This window comes from Spinacia oleracea, chromosome 3 (genome assembly GCF_020520425.1).
Source record: "Spinacia oleracea cultivar Varoflay chromosome 3, BTI_SOV_V1, whole genome shotgun sequence".
NCBI classification, from domain to species: domain Eukaryota; kingdom Viridiplantae; phylum Streptophyta; class Magnoliopsida; order Caryophyllales; family Amaranthaceae; genus Spinacia; species Spinacia oleracea.
In genome coordinates, this window is record NC_079489.1 from 134,143,048 (window position 1) to 134,161,133 (window position 18,086).

The 18,086-nt window shown below is 37.4% G+C and overlaps 1 protein-coding gene across 1 annotated transcript; it reads right to left on the reverse strand.

Moving 5' to 3' along the window:
* Nucleotides 1-825: 825 nt before the first annotated feature.
* LOC130470095 (uncharacterized) lies at nucleotides 826-1,629 on the reverse strand. The gene has a single exon (XM_056839676.1). The coding sequence runs from the start codon at nucleotides 1,627-1,629 to the stop codon at nucleotides 826-828; it is 804 nt and encodes a 267-aa protein (XP_056695654.1).
* Between the last annotated feature and the right edge of the window lie 16,457 nt (nucleotides 1,630-18,086).

Consider the following 18,086-nt stretch of genomic DNA (forward strand, 5'->3'; position numbering starts at 1 on the left):
CGAAATAATACAAGAAAGGATTGATTTTAGTCTCATGACAAGAACTTTGGACGCCAGTTTGTAAATAACGTTACAAAGAGAGATGGGTCTGAACTCTGATAAGGAGGAAGGTGACTTGGTCTTCGGGATAAGAGCGATGTTGGTGCTATTCAAACTCTCTGGTGAGCGATAACCCTGCAAAATACTGCAAACAAGTTCTGCTACATCGTTTCCAATAATGTGCCAGTATTTTTGGTAAAAAATAGCGTGTAAACCGTCGGGTCCAGGAGCTTTACACGGATGCATCTGGCAAAGGGCTAAGTACACTTCCTCTTTGGTGTAAGGCTTCAGCAGAGCCTCATTCATTTCTGGTGTCACTACCTGCTCAACAGCACTCAAAACCTCTGAGACAGCCCCCTCAGAAGGGTTGTTTGACGAAAATAAAGCCATATAAAAATCTTGAACCACACGTTCTAACTCGTCTTCATCAGTCTGCCATACTCCCTGACTATCATGCAGGCCTTTTATTTCATTTTTCTTCTTACGCTGCGAGGCTTTGTGATGGAAATATTTAGTGTTTCGGTCACCATCCTTTATTTCAGAGGCACGGGATCGAATGTACCAGTGGGCTTCTTTCTTGTCATAAAGATCATCGAGTTTTTTCTCGAGAGAATTGCAAGCTAAAACGGATTCTTCAGACACCTCAAGACCTTGGGCTGTTTTGAGAGCAGCTTCTGTCTCCCTGATTTGCTTTTCAAAATTATCAAACACTCGTGAGCTCCAACTTGTTAGGGCTCCATCCATCATGTGTAGTCGTTTCGTCATTAATCCACCTTCTGAGTCACTTCAGGCTTGTTTAACAACACCCACACAACCCTCATCAAGCAACCATTTTGTTTCGAATCTAAAGCCTCTCCTTTTCCTCCTCTTCCCCTTCTTTTTGCGAGCTGATCCCAGGCTTAGCATGATTGGTGTGTGGTCCGATTTAAACCTCACAAGGTGCTCCACATGTGCTTCTGGGTTTAAATTGCACCAAGACGAGTTACCCACAAATCGGTCGAGGCGCTCACGGACTTTTGTTTTGACCGAAACTCCTCTTTCCCAAGTGTACCATAAACCTCTGTAACCCAAATCGCGCAAATTGCAGTCATCCATCATCTCACGGAATTCTGGGATTGCTCTCCTCTCCGTGTCCGCTCCACCCTCCTTCTCCTCGTAATGAAGAATTTCATTGAAATCACCACCAACAAGAACTAGACCATTGTACTCATTACACAGTTTGCAAATCAAAGCCCATGTCTTGTGCTTGTTTGCTGAGTCCGACCATCCACACACACCCACAAAACACCATTTAGCCCCTGCATCTGTAACAACTTCACCACTAATGTGGTGCTGAGAGAAAGAGATGAGATTGAAAGAGGTCGATCCCTCGTTCCAAAATAAACACAGACCTCCCGCCTTGCCCACACTACTCACACCAATTGCACTAGAGTATCCAAACCCGTGTTTTAACATTTCAGCAGCACTTTTATTTATCATCGTTTCGGAGACAAATAAAAGCTCCGGACCATAGAAAGCACACCATCTCTGGAGTGCAGCAACTGAACGAGGGTTGCCCAACCCTCGACAGTTCCAACAAAGGGAACTCATTGGGACGGGCGGGGTTGGTTCGAGCCAACCACCGCCAAAAGTACAGAATCAGTTGGTTCCAAAGCATTGATCTTACCTCGCTTGCCTAAAGAATCATCTGATGAAACAATCTCCATGCCTGAGCTGACAAGACTCCTTTTACGACATAGGTCTCCTAACTCCGAGGCTCCTTTCCCATCCACTTTCCTTGGCAGTTTCTTGAAAGTCTTCCTTACGGAAGCGGTGTTGGTGGTGGAGGATAAAGGAGTGGATGATTCATGGAGGGCTGAGAACAAACTCTCCTCTTTTCTGATGGGGGGCTGCACTTCCTTCTCCTTTGCTTTCTTCCCTTTTGTCCCTTCTGATAGCAGCAAAAAAGACCTGGTTTCCTCATTGTTTTCCACTACATTCAGCTGTACCACACACTATGGTTGAGGGGGGGAGAGGGATGGGTGCCCCACCATCTCTGGTTCATGAGTTGACACTTCCACGAACGTGCCCTTTTCGCTAAGCACCACCTTCTTTTGTGACGCCTTCGGTTTCTCGAAAAGGAGTTTTCGAGCCGCACTTGGGGGGCCAAGTTTGACAGCCAGAGGGTCATCATAGCTTGGTCGCCTGACTGCCCTTTTTCCTTTTAGCTTACACAACCACTGCTTCTCTTTATCCCGTTCACTCAGCGACATCTTGCTCCTCTTTTTTGGCGATCCTCGAAGGAATGGCCCGTATTGGTAAACCATATCTTGGCCCTCATCATTGGCTGGTGCAGGGTGTTGACATTCTCTCTCCACATGATCCAATCGGCCACAAAAGAAACAAAAGTCCACCAGACGTTCATACTTGATCCCTACCCACTTGAAGTGGCCTCTTCCCGTAGCAATCTTCACTCCTCGCCTGAGAGGCTTCTCTATGGACAACAACACCTTGATTCGCATTTCCGAATCCCACCCCAACGGGTCAGAATCATCATAATCAAGAAAACCTCCCATGTGCTCGCCAACATCATAAGCTACAGAGTGGTTGCGCCTGTTGAAAGGCACATCCTCTAGTTGAATCCAAAACGGAGTATTTTTTAAAACAACTTCTGAGGGTTGTTCATCACCTGCTATCTCTGTGAGGACAACCAATTTATTATCGAAAAACCATGGGCTACCCTCTATAACCCTATCCTTATCAGATTCACAGAAGAATTGGAAAACAAAAAGGTTCGATTCCACCATACGAATAGCAACGTTCTCCTTCGCTCTCCATACAGCCGTTATGCATTTTTTTAAGTTATTTATTGCTTTTAAATATGTCTTAAAATTTCTATGTTCTGAGATACATGTGGAAAGTCTTCCACATATATGTGAACTGCTTGGATAAGTAAATCCAAACAAAGCATCACTAGCAACCTATATAGTTGAAGTAAAAGTACTTATTGCCTAAGAAGCAATGAAACTGAGTTGTTTACGTAAAGAGTTCTTCACTGGACTTGGATAGATCACATGTCCGTTGACCTAATGGTTCTTCATTGCAAAATGCGTAGAACCACTGTTGAAGTAAGAGAGACTAGATCACATAATAAAAAAACTCAAAAGATCTTATCATCCTATCTCGAAAAACATTCGATGATAGGGATATTAAGATTGGCAAAGTGTGATAACTAAACCTATGCAACAAGTGAGAAGCAACACTCACATTGTAGCACTGGAAATCAAGCATAGCTTTGAATTGCATGAACTATTTTAAAGATGGGTTAGAGGCCCCTGGTTGTAAAACATTGGGGTTGAACATTTATCATATATGAAATGTATTTTCATACTCCATTTAATCTTGGTTTAGTATTAAATGATGAGTCCTTTCAATTTGACAATATATTCAAGATAGACTATCAGGACCAGTCCTGTGACTAAGAAATGTCTATCAAGTGAACTTGAATGTCAAAAGTTGAAGATGGTCCCTGGTCGGAATTTTTCTATAAAGGTGGACGCATAGAAAATGCTAGACGACTAGAATGTAAGATGACCAGTAGTTCTGTTTCTTGAACTATGTGGACATGGCAATGTCGCAATCATTTGCATAGATACTTACTTTGAGAAGACTAGTATCGGACAGACCTATGAAACTTTACTGTAAGAGATGAAAATCTGTCATAAGTAAATTTCATTACTCCCTCCGTCCCTTAATACTCGCACCGGTTTGACCGGTGCGGAGTTTAAGGCATTTGAATTGACTTATTAATTTAATGAGTGTTAGTTGATAGTGGGGTATTTTTTTAATATAGTTAGTGGGAAATGTGTAAGGGGTGGGGAGTGGTGAGTGGGGGGTATGAATTTTTAAATAATTTTTTGTAGGGAGTAGGGGTGTAGGTGGGTTGGTAGGTAAGTGTGAGAAATAATATAATATTGGTAAAAATTTCTATTTATAGAAGCGGTGCAAGTATTAAGGGACGGCCCGAAAAGGAAAGCGGTGCGAGTATTAAGGGACGGAGGGAGTACATTATTATGAAGGAAATAATGCCCTTGGTCCAAGTATGCATTCTATGTTAAGTCTAATAAGTGCGGTTCAGTATTAATTAACAAGTTAATAGTTCAGTGAGATCAAGTGAGCTGAATGCCTAGCTAGAGGCCGCTTCAGTTCAAGTGGAATTAATGATATTAATCCACAGCTTACTCTTGACTGAACCCGTAGGGTCACACAAATAGTACGTAAACGGATCAAGTATTTAATGGCATTAAATACTCTATCTATGGATATTCGGAATCGACGGATCTTGGTTTCAGTGGGAACTGAGATCGTCACAAGCAAGAAATGAATACTCCGGAAACGATGATATTGCCGGAAACGGAAATATGGATCGTATCGGAAATATAAATATTATCCAAGTCGTAGATGTTGCCAGAAACGGAAACATGGTACGTATCGGAAAATATTATCGGAAATGGAAATATTGCCGGAATCGGAAATATTGCCGGAAACGGAAATATTGTCAGAATCGGAAATATTATCGGAATCGGAAAATAATTCCGGAAACGGAAATATTAAATATTTGTTCGAAACGGAAATTGATTCCGGAATCGGAAATATTAAATATTGTTCGTATCGGAAATGAATTCCGGAACCGGGAATTTAATCGGAAGCGTATCGTACGTATAAGCATCGGACGAGGCCTGCCGGACGAGGGCCCAGCACGAAGCCAGGCCATCGCCCAGCAAGCCAAGCGCGCCACACGAACAGCCAAGGCCACGCCAGGCCCAGCGCAAGGCCAGGCCCAGCAGGCCATGGCAGCGCGCGCAGCGATGGGCTGCGAGCTGTGCTGCTGCTTGCGTGGGCTTGCGGCTCGCGTCGGCCGAGCGGCCGTGTGGGCTGTGCGCGGGCATGGCCTGCACGCTCGTGGGTCATGCTCGTGTAGAGTTTGTGTTCACATACGAAACCTAAATTGTATAGGATTTGTTTGATGATTAAATTCCTAATCCTAAAAGGATAAAATTAATTAGTTAGAGTCCTACTAGGATTCTAGTTTAACTAATTAATATCCTAATAGGATTCCAGTTCCTTTTCCATACCTCTATAAATAAGGGCCTAGGGTCATTATTTGCAGATGCGATTAAAGTATTCAAAGGGTAAGTTTTTGAAATAAAATTAACCATACACTTGCAAACACTAGCCGAAATTCCTAGTAACCTTAAGGGCGATTCTAGTTGGTCTAACTTGAGGCGGATCCGGACGTACTGTGGACTATCTACGGAGGGACGACATTTGGAGTCCTAAAGACTTGTTCTTGTTCGGTTCGGGCGCAGCTAGGGAAGGCACGCTACAACATGTATGTATCTATTCTATGCTAAATGATTATGTGTAAATAATATGCTTTCCTGGCTTTATGGTTTTTCCGCATGATTTATGAATTGTCATATGTATCATAACCTAACAGTGGTATCACGAGCCTCTTATTATTTTCATAATCTAAATTGCATAAACATGGTTAAATATTACAAATTTGCAAGAGTTAAAAAGGGGTGATTAATTTTCGCAATTGTTAATTAATTGCAAATTGCGTTTATTTAATTATACGTACGCAGGTTTTCGGCAGTTTCTTCGTTACTCATCCAAATCGAGTGATTTTTGTGTCAATTCCGCATGTAAAAGGCATTCTAAAATTTTGACAAAAACAATATTTTTCGGCCGAACCCAGAATTCTCAAATTCGAAGCCTAACTATGACTTTTCGGAGGTTTTGAATGCAAAATTTCGTAAATTTAAGATGTTAAATTAAATATTTGCGATTCTTGTTGATAAATCTTGAATTTTTTATTGACATGTTTTAAGTTATTTATTGCTTTTAAATATGTCTTAAAATGCATGAGATCAAAACTTGATTATGTTGCATGATTAAGGATTTTAGTTCACTTAAAATCTAACCAACATAGTAAGAGCCTTAAGTTCCAAACTTAAAAATTGAGTTAAAAGGTGCCATGCCAAAATATACACTTGCTTGGATATCCTTTACATCAATCTAGTAATAGTTTTCGCTCAGCTAGGTGTTACTTATTGGTCCTAAAGGGGCAAGGTACACAAATAATTGTGAGTACATGTTAGTTTTGGTGAAACTCAACGATATAACTAAGGAGTCCTTTTATGTCGTGGCAAAATCTATAGGTTTACCTAATAAGTTCTTAGACGTACCTATCAACCAAGAGTAGTTTCTAGACTATTAGCAAAAGGCTTTTGCTTACCTAAAATGTTTTAGAATTGAGTCGACAAACTGTGCTTAATTCTTCAATGGTTTTAGGGTCTTGGAATCATTTTATTCACACCTGCCGGAACACACAATTCGAATAAAATGCTAATGACTTGTTTAAATTGCATGATTGCTTTAATTTTCAAGTTATTACTCATGATAAATGTTTAGAATTTGCATGCTTCAATGTATGTTTTAATTATTGTTTATAATTAAATATCTTGCACTGCAATAAATCCTTTTAAAAAGGTAACAGTAAATTTCCTTGATTGGTAATGAATCCAAGAACGATTCACGGAAATGAGAGAAAATGAGCAATTTAAATGTACGTTTCTTTTAATGACTTTTATGGTTGTTTTCGAGTATCAAAATCGAATGGCAAACCAATTGGTGCTTGTGAATTCAAAATACACTGTAGTTTTGAGATCATAAAGCATTGAGCTTAAATGCTCAGCTTTACCAATGGTTAACAACCTAATATCTTTGTCCATTTAATTCTCGAATGAGTCTAGTCACTAGACATTCGGATAGATCGATGCTTAGAGAACTTTAGAAGCTTCTGGTAAGATCATCTAGTTGAAACAGAATATTCAACATAAATTAAATGGTAAGAACCTTGTTGGAGTGACATTGGACATGTCTAACAAAGTATAAAAGTCAACACTAAAGAATCAATTCTTAAGACTATAAGAAATGGTACAAGAAATAGGAAAACAAGGAACAGATGAAAGGAATTTTCGATTTTGTTTCTACCAAAAAGTTAGTGTTTAAAGAGAAGTGACCTAGCAATCAAACTTCCTTGGTATCATATACCGCTTGAGGTTCTTACTTCGGTAATAACTCAAACAATGGAAGCTAGGCTACACTAATGGCCTACAAAGGAAAAATAAAGCATGGCAATGCTACATTAGTTGTAGGGTCATCTAGTTTGTTTTTAAGTCCTTTCAAGGCTGGAACTTAATGGCTATTTTGTTCCATAATCAGCATACCTAAATTTCTGCTTCAAACACAGAAAGACTCACATTCAAGAAAAACAAAAACAATGTTTGCTTGTTATTTGAATGAAATGGTCATTTACGGGTTGAGTCAATATGCTTGATTGAAAACAAACAACTCTTTGACAATAAAAACTTTACTAGGTTCAAATCAAACCCTTGATTTGAGTTCCACTAATCTTTGGCATTGTTGCTTAGACCATATCAACAAGTTAACATTCAAAAGCTCTATTTTGATGGAATTTTTGAAAGTTGATTGATTTCTAGATCATTCAAGACGAGCTAGTCTTACTTGTTGAAAGTAACAAAAGATACGAACTATTGTTATAACGCCTAGACAATAGAGTTCAAAGCTAAAGAAAGATTTTATGACTTTATTATTTCACACAGGTTTGAGTGAATATAGGTTTATTCACTCAATGTGATATAAGTTTGAATCTGTTTGACTAGTTCAAAGATTCAGAAGTATAAATCCCACTTGGTAAGAAATCATAAAGATCTAGAATAGATCATGTTAATGATTGCTTGAGACCAATAATGATCATCAATGATTGTGTGTTGTAATTTCACAATCTAGCTCCATGAGATATGGCATATTTAAGTGGAATGATCGAAGTCAATTAGTACTTGATTCGATCAATGATGAATCATAAAGACTTTTCCTATAATTTCTTAAACAAAATGCTCAACTACCACCAAACTAAACCAAATTCGTCAAAGCTATTGAAAAGTAATTTCAGGATATCTTTTCAATTATATATATCTAAAGAGTTGCTAAACTCAGTGGGAGCTTAGTGTTTGTTATTCAACAAACTAAGGCCCAAGTATAGATATATGTTTCATTATGATTTATTCAAATGAGACACAAGGGTATTGTTTCTACCACGAATTTTTGAGAACATAATGTTTGTTTGCTCGAAATAATGTCCTTTTGGAGATTCGTTTCCAAAATGACAAGTGGGAGAAAATAGACCTCGAAAGTCTTCGAGGCGAACAACAAACATAGACGGACATTCCAGAGGCTTTTCGAAGTTCTTTAGAAAATCCGAACACGTGTTCTTTAAGGACTTTAGAAGTGGCTTTAAAGAATAAACATCTCTTAGAAGACTTTACAAGTGCTTCAAGGAGAACAGAATATTCAAAGGACTCTCAAAGTGCCTGTTGATATTCTATTGTTTGATGTTCTATACCCAAGTAGGCATAGAGTTCAGGTCAATGAAACTATGAGATTCTTCTATTAATAGTGAAGAAACCTACAACTTGCAGTCAAACTATTAATGAGTTTGTGACCTGTAAGAAAGCTATGACGAAACCCAGATTCCCTAAAATGGTTAGAGGCCATAAATAGACTCAAATGTTTTAGATGGTTAAAGGCCATAAAATGTAACCAATGTTTTGATGACAAAATTGAAATTTTGTTGATTTGCAAGAATAGTTTCACACCTATTGGTTGCAAGTTTGTTTTAAGGATAAAAACCATCAAACATGGAATTGTGTTCACACACAAAGCTAGATTAGTTGCTAAAGGTTACAAGCAAATTCATGGCATGGATTGTGTTGAAACCTCATGCATAATCGTAATGCTCAAGTCTATAATTCAAGCAATGATTGCATATTGGTACATATGACAATTGGATGACAAAATGTATTCCTCAATCAAATGTTGGAAGAAAACTACGTACATGGCATGTCATAGGATTTGTGGATCCAAATAAATGCTTGAAAAGGAATGCTAAATTATGAAATCTAAGTACAGATTTAAGCAAGCAATTGGGAATTGGAACTGTATTTTAGTGAAGCTAATAAGCATTTTAGTTTCATAAAATGTACATGATTCTTATAGATATATAAGAAGTTTAGTGGGAGTACGTAAAACTTATTTGGTCCTATGTGTATCACACATATCTCTCTATTGTGAAATAACATTCAAATGCTAATGACTTAGATTTGAAATTATTCATCAATGATGGACCATGGCGAAACTTAGTACATACTGGGTATTAAGATCTATTTACAAAGATCTTAGGATATTGTTTTGGATTAAGTAATGGCATTTACTAAATCAAACACGAAAGACTCCATTGGAGATATTCGACCCATATGAATAAATATAAGTAAAGAATGTTTGAACTATGTATAAGCATTTACTAAGCTAAACATCAAAGGATCTGAATAGATTCTTAACCTATATTATATGTCAAAGAATTTAGCTGGATTTAGTATCTACTGAAACTAGATAAGCTAAAGTTACATGAACAGAATTCAATTGGGAATTATTCTGCAAAAGAATTTATCATGAATGATATAATATGAGGATCGCCAAAAACGTATCGTATGACTTTAGGCATGACGAACATATACCAATCTCTATTGATCTAAGTGAAGATCAACTAGATTGAAATCAAGAAAAACTTATGGTACTTGAAAAGGTACATAGGATTAGTTCTTGATTCAAGGAAATAAAGATATGCTAAATATTGATGCTACACGCATAAACACTAGCAAAGGATCAAGCAAGACCCTTTGTAGTTAACCATTGATAAGGACGAGCTATAGAGCATCGTGTTTTGAAATGGCAACATGGATTGGAGACCATGAGTTGTTGCGTGGGAAATTAAAATATTAATTTCTATGTTCTAAGATACAGCTGGAAAGTATTCCGCATATCTGTGAACTGCTTGGATAAGTAAATCCAAACAAAGCATCACTAGCAACCTAAACAGTTGAAGTAAAAGTACTTATTGCCTAAGAAGCAATAAAACAGGGTTGTTTGTTTATATTAAAGAGTTCTTCACTGAACTTGGGTAGATCATATGTCTTCTGACTTGATGGTTCTTCATTGCAAAATGCGTAGAACTACTCTTGTATCTAGAAGGAATAGATCACAAAATAAACACACTCAAAAGATCTTATCATATCTCGAAGAACATTCGATGAAAAGGATATTAAGATTGGCAAAGCATGATAACTAAACCTATGCAACAAGTGAGAAGCAACACTCACATTGTGGCACCGGAAATCAAGCATAGCTTTGAATTCCATGAATTGTTTTAAAGATGGGTTTGAGGCCCATGGTTGTAAAACATTGGGGTTGAACATTTATCATATATGAAATGTATTTTCATATTCCATTTAATCTTGGTTTAGTATTAAATGATGAGTCCCTTCAATTTGACGATATATTCAAGATAGACTGTCAGGACCAGTCCTGTGACTAAGAAATGTCTATCAAGTGAACTTGAATGTCAAAAGTTGAAAATGGTCCCTGGTCGGAGTTTCCTATAAAATTGGACGCATAGAAAACGTTAGACGACTAGAATGCAAGATGACTAGTAGTTCTGTTTCTTGAACTATGTGGACATGGCAATGTCATAATCATTTGCATAGATACTTACTTTGGGAAGACTAGTATCGGACAGACCTATGAAACTTTACTGTAAGAGATGAAAATCTGTCATAAGTAAATTTCATTAAAATTATTAGACACTAAATCCTCAATACCTGAGTGATTTGAGATTACTTGTTTGAGAGCTGGTTACTTTGACGTTGACCAACCGTCGCACCGTAAAAGGAGGCTATAAAGGCAACGCTCAGGTAATCTCCTATCAAACGAAGTCTAATCTCAAGATCGCAAGATTGGGATTGTCCTCCCATAAATCGGGATGAGATGCTTCAAGGCCACTCGGAGAGCTAGAAACTGTGAAATGCATGGCCGTGCTCGGATGAATCATAGGCTATGATTATCTGTTTATTTGATCAGTTGAACTCTGTAACCGAGGAACACCTCTGGACATAATAAGGATGACAACTCTTATTTTATGTTCAAGAGCAAGCATCGAGCGACAAAGGAATTAGGAAATGCACACTTGTCCCTAAGGACAAGTGGGAGACTGAAGGAAATAATGCCCTTGGTCCAAGTATGCATTCTATGTTAAGTCTAATAAGTGCGGTTCAGTATTAATTAACAAGTTAATAATTCAGTGAGATCAAGTGAGCTGAATGCCTAGCTAGAGGCCGCTTCAGTTCAAGTGGAATTAATGATATTAATCCACAGCTTACTCTTGACTGAACCCGTAGGGTCACACAAATAGTACGTAAACGGATCAAGTAATTAATGGCATTAAATACTCTATCTATGGATATTCGGAATCGACGGATCTTGGTTTCAGTGGGAGCTGAGATCGTCACAAGCAAGAAATGAATACTCCGGAAACGATGATATTGCCGGAAACAGAAATATGGATCGTATCGGAAATATAAATATTATCCAAGTCGTAGATGTTGCCGGAAACGGAAACATGGTACGTATAGGAAAATATTATCGGAAATGGAAATATTGCCGGAATCGAAAATATTGCCGGAAACGGAATTATTGTCAGAATTGGAAATATTATCGGAATCGGAAAATAATTCCGGAAACGGAAATATTAAATATTTGTTCGAAACGGAAATTGATTCCGGAATCGGAAATATTAAATATTGTTCGTATCGGAAATGAATTCCGGAACCGGGAATTTAATCGGAAGCGTATCGTACGAATAAGCATCGGACGAGGCCTGCCGGACGAGGGCCCAGCACGAAGCCAGGCCATCGCCCAGCAAGCCAAGCGCGCCACACGAACAGCCAAGGCCACGCCAGGCCCAGCGCAAGGCCAGGCCCAGCAGGCCATGGCAGCGCGCGTACCGATGGGCTGCGAGCTGTGCTGCTGCTTGCGTGGGCTTGCGGCTCGCGTCGGCCGAGCGGCCGTGTGGGCTGTGCGCGGGCATGGCCTGCACGCTCGTGGGTCATGCTCGTGTAGAGTTTGTGTTCACATACGAAACCTAAATTGTATAGGATTTGTTTGATGATTAAATTCCTAATCCTAAAAGGATAAAATTAATTAGTTAGAGTCCTACTAGGATTCTAGTTTAACTAATTAGTATCCTAATAGGATTCCAGTTCCTTTTCCATACCTCTATAAATAAGGGCCTAGGGTCATTATTTGCAGATGCGATTAAAGTATTCAAAGGGTAAGTTTTTGAAATAAAATTAACCATACACTTGCAAACACTAGCCGAAATTCCTAGTAACCTTAAGGGCGATTCTAGTTGGTCTAACTTGAGGCGGATCCGGACGTACTGTGGACTATCTACGGAGGGACGACATTTGGAGTCCTAAAGACTTGTTCTTGTTCGGTTCGGGCGCAGCTAGGGAAGGCACGCTACAACATGTATGCATCTATTCTATGCTAAATGATTATGTGTAAATAATATGCTTTCCTGGCTTTATGGTTTTTCCGCATGATTTAAGAATTGTCATATGTATCATAACCTAACATATTAGACACTAATCCTCAATACCTGAGTGATTTGAGATTACTTGTTTGAGAACTGGTTGCTTTGACGTTGTCAACCGTCGCACCGTAAAAGGATACTATAAAGGCAACTCTCAGGTAATCACCTATAAAACGAAGTCTAACCTCATGATCACAAGATTGGGATTGTCCTCCCACAAATCGGGATGAGATGCTGAAAGTTGTACAAGGCCACTCGGAGAGCTAGAGACTGAAAAATGCATGGTCGTGCTCAGATGAATCATAGGCTATGATTATATGTTTATTTGATCAGTTGAACTCTTAAGCCGAGGAATACCTCTGGACATAATAAGGATGACTACTCTTACCTTATGTTCATGGGAAAGCATCAAGCGACAAAGGAATTAGGTAATGCACACTTGTCCCTAAGGACAAGTGGGAGACTGAAGGAAATAATGCTCTTGATCCAAGTATGCATTCAATGCTAAATCTAATAAATGCGGTTCAGTATTAATTAATTAAACAATTAACACTACTAGAAAAAGGGTTTATAACGACGAACTTTTTCGTCGTTATAAGTCCAAAATGTTGTCGTTAAAACCTTTAACGACGAACTTTGTTCGTCGTTAGTTTTGTCGTAATAGCTTCCGACGTTAATAGCATTAACGTCAACGTTCGTCGTGAATTTTACACGACGAAATTATTGTTTGTCGTTACTTATTAACGACAAAATTATTGTTTGTCGTTATTTTATAACGACAAAATGATCGTTCGTCGTTATTATGTATTCAATGATGTCGAAGAAACGACAAATAACGACCAACAAAGTTGACGTAAAAAGAGAATCATATTGGCACAATGATTTTAGTTATAGTCCAACAACGACAAAATATCTTGACGTTAATGTGACTATATAAAATAAATATATTTTGTCGTTAATATGAAAAATATTTATAACCTGCAATTTATTCAAAATCATAAAAAGTATACAGAATAATACACTAAATTTAGATTAAACGTAATCAATCACAAAATATGTATTATAATTAATAAACAATTTCAATGAGTCAACACAACCAAACTAATAAGATCAAATAACTTGTTCTATACTAAGAGTTAAATCTAAATATTCCTTGTTCTTGAACAAAAAATATGAAAATTTGCACCAAATATCTAAAACTGATGTGTAGCGGCTTCAACCTAATTTTGCATTTCTGATCCAGCCTGTAGAGTTTGAATAGTAACATCCTTCTTGCCTTAGGAAGCTATATGTTGAGCTGGTCTCAGTTTTGGTAACCTGTATACGATGCAAGGAGCAGACATTTCAGATATTCGATTGATTATATATAATAATGTGAGAGCAGAACAAGATGCTATTCATGGAACGCAACCACATCTTTGAACAAATTGTATTTTTTAGTTATACGGGCCTAATGCTCAAGTTTGAACAATTTTCAGCATTCAGCAATGCAGCATACTCCAATACGTTTTCCTTGATACGCAAACCTAGAGCAAGATGATATGATGCAAACAGTTCATCATATTTAAAGTGTACTGTTGTCGTTCTGGAGTCCACAATGTGTAAGTGATGAAATGCGAGGAAAATATGACTGAAACTACAAAGAATCTTGTCTTAGTCAAGGAGAGGGATGATATTTGTTTTTTTACTTATTCTTTGATCAACTTTGATGTTTCTGATGTTTCTCTACCCTAGCCTACGTTAATTTACAGGTAAACCTTAGCCGATTGGGGTCACAGTGGACTAGTTATAATAATGCAAGGGACGAGGAAGATTTACCTATTTTCTCTGTCCATGCAGTCCATCTTCTAATTTTCCCTGCAATCAAACATATTATCTTCAGATTGTCAGTTCCTGGTAATCACCCGCACACAAAATGAACATCATTTAAGTAAAAACTAAAAAAAGTGTCCCTTCACTTTTTTGCAGTTACCTTGTATAATGTGCCAAAACCACCTTGCTCAAGCTTGTTAATTTCCTGAAAATTGTCTGTCGCGATTGCCAACTTTTCCAATCCGAACACTGGTAAATCTACAACTTCCACTTTACTAGTTCCATCTTTAGGTTTTGAGTTTTGCAATAGCATATCCTTGCTTTAAAATCTCATCATTACTACAACAACAATGTCCTTTCAGAGAATATAGCCAGAAATCAAGTTTCAAAATAGTGCAGTACAAATGAGTTAAAAGGGAGGAATACCATTTTTTCGACACTTCCACCTCCATATACAGTACATGAGTACATCAGCTGTAGGCCTGTAGCTATTCCAATAATGACAATCACTATAAGAATTATTTTTATTTTCCTTTGTTTACCTTGGTGCTACTGATTAATTTCACCTGAAAATAGGACGGACAATTTTCAAACTGATCAATATTTCAGTAATATTAATCTCGTGTACAATTATTTATTAGTCATCAATTGGAATATTGTACTTTAATTGGAATATTCACAGTTAAAATAACATAAATTTGCCAAACATGTCCTGTTTTCAGGGCATGATCCAGATCAGCAATTAGATCATTCGCATCCTCGATGCCGACTGAAATGCGGACAAGATCTTCGGTCAAACCTCTAGCTTCACGAACTGCAGCTGGTATGGAAGCATGCGACATGAAGCAAGGCAAGCTTATAAGTGATTTCACACTTCCTTATGCAGAAACTAACATTCCAAGTTAAGAAACTAACATTAGTTAGCTAAAATGACTTATATCAAGTTACAGGTTTATATAAGTGCTCATTTATGGACACCCAAAAAACCAAAGATGCCAAATTATGTAGCGGGATTCAAGAAATGTTAAATCCCTCACAGATAATTTAGTTTCTAGCTAAATATGAGTGAGTAAAATTACCAAAACTGACAGTAATGCTGAAATACTTGGTTTTCTCCACAATGTGTTTTGAAAGAGCCGTAGAACCGGTTAGAAAACTAAGCACAGATCCTGCACCTTTTGCCTGCAACAAGTATGCAAATCTTTTTATCTTGAGGCAGAAATATAAAACGCTAGCATATAGAGTATCATATCAGGCTGTACCATGCATTGTAGCACGTTTAAAACACATGGGAATAATGCAAAGACCGTCCAAGATGATCAGGAAGCCCAGCATAGTTAACCTTCGTAACTCTTGGATGGGAAGAAAGAAAATCAGCGATCTTCTGTTTATTATCCTGTGGAAAGTACAAAGAAACATATCAGGGTAACATAATACATGAAATTCTTCATACCAATACGCATACTGATCCACAAGAACACAAGTAAAGGTTTCCATTCAAGAAAAGATCGTCTCAAGCAAACACCTAGATAGGCAGATTTTCCTTCTCGCAGTACAAACAAGTTAACAAACACATACATGATGTGAGAGACCAAAAAGCAAGCAAGAGAAGAAAAAATTATCACAAGTAGAACATGTTAATGGATGGATCTTCAGCGACGACATCCATAGATGGCTGTAGATTTAGTAGTTCTTCTGAAATAAGTATAGGAGAATTTAGTACTGGTGGTCCTATAAGAGATAGGAAAAAACGTAAGAATAGGTGAATGAGTCGTCTCCAACTACAGAGTCACTATAAAGACAAAGTAATGAGAAGGTTAAGAAATATCTTTCATTTGAGTAATATTTTTCTTTTCCATCACACTGAAATGAGGTGTGTGAGGTTTTTCTTAGGTCTTCTTGCATCAAGTGGCATTGGTATGACCTATTTGAGTAGAGACTCGCACAGGATTGGGAAAGAAGCCATTGTCTTTATCCAGCATGGTTAACAATTAATGAACATTATTCCGACAAACTAATTTACACTGCAAAACAGGACAACTCTAGCTCCGTGAACATGATTCACGGAATGCATAGAACTAATGTAGAGAATGATAATGATATTTTCAGTCATAGATCATTAGCCAGAACTTAAGTAACGACTGAGATTTTACTGGTTCATATCATACCTGATTATCAAACTCCAATGCAGATACACCATGCCTGCATATAGGCAACAAATCTAGCTGAACAGACAATAAAAGATAACAAGGCGGAAGTAATTGTTGATGAACAAGGCAGCAAGGAGGAGGACAATAAAGATGGCCAATGGAATATACTTCGATAATGACACGTACCACACTGGGGACTTGCATCACAAATTTAGGTAGATAACTGCAAGCATATAATAATCTAACAAATTACAACAGCTATAGATAGTAGCAAGACCAATATTAACCGAGCAAGACTAGCTGCAAGTTCTATGTCTATTCAGGAGGAAAAACACACCAGAAAATACAGAAGTACGAGAGATCAAAGATAAAAAATATTATAATCTACAGAATTACAGATAATATCATCAAGAAAGACAGAATGTTAACCTTATATCTTGTTCCGCTCTATGGAAAACACATTAGGAAATTGAAGTTCAAGGACTTGAGCATAGCAATTCACAGTCGATTAATTTTTGGAAAGAGCAATTTAAGGACAGAAAATCAACAAGCTATCAAACAAACTCATCTTAGATTTTATGAACCGTAACATACATATTCCATTTCAAACAAATGCCCACAAAAATTCATTACCAAATTGAACAAAAACAACACTGAATTAAAATTTTCATGAAGAAATCAATCAGATTAAAAATTCAAAACAAACCTTCAAGCGAAAATGAGCCCCGAATTGCAATTAAAAATCCAGCCTCAAAAATAACTAATTTTATTGATGAATTCTGATTAGAGAGTGTGTAATGGGCACATCAACAAACCATAAAAACGCCCAAAACCAAATTCGAAACATACCAACTCGGATGATTAAACCTTCAATTTCGTAGATTTCGTAGCAAACTCCAACTATAGCAGCTTCAATTCCCTGATTTCATTCCTCTTCTGTCTTGCTTTTTTGTTCTTCTTATTAATTTTGTTTTTCGATTACATGTGAATCGTGAGTTTTGTGATTAGGGTTTTGGAAGGAGATTGAAGATTGATGAAAATTGAGGAAGAAGATTTAGGGTTTGAAAGATTTTCAGAGAATTGCGTTATTGAATGAGAGAATTGCCGAGTTTTTTTCTTATTATACTTGTTCACATTAACGACAGTTCTATTAAATTTTTTTATTCTTAGTTTTAACCAATTGCTACCAACAATTAGGCTTGTCGTAGTAACATAGTGCAAATAGACTATTAACGACAAAAAATTCATTTCGTCGTTAATTGGTTGTCGTTAAAACTGCAAATTCTAGTAGTGTAATAATTTAGTGAGATCAAGTGAGCTGAATGCTAGCTAGGGGCCGCTTCAGTTCAAGTGGAATTAATAATATTAATCCACAAATTACTCTTGACTGAACCCGTAGGGTCACACAAATAGTACGTGAACGGATCAAGTATTTAAGTGAATTAAATACTCTATTTATGAATATTCGGAAATGACGGATCTCGGTTCCAGTTGGAGCTGAAATCTTCAAAAGGCAAAATATGAATACTCCG

Excerpts from the sequence above, each read along its gene's own strand:
- LOC130470095 (XM_056839676.1), bottom strand. The coding sequence starts at position 1,629 with ATGAGTTCCCTTTGTTGGAACTGTCGAGGGTTGGGCAACCCTCGTTCA.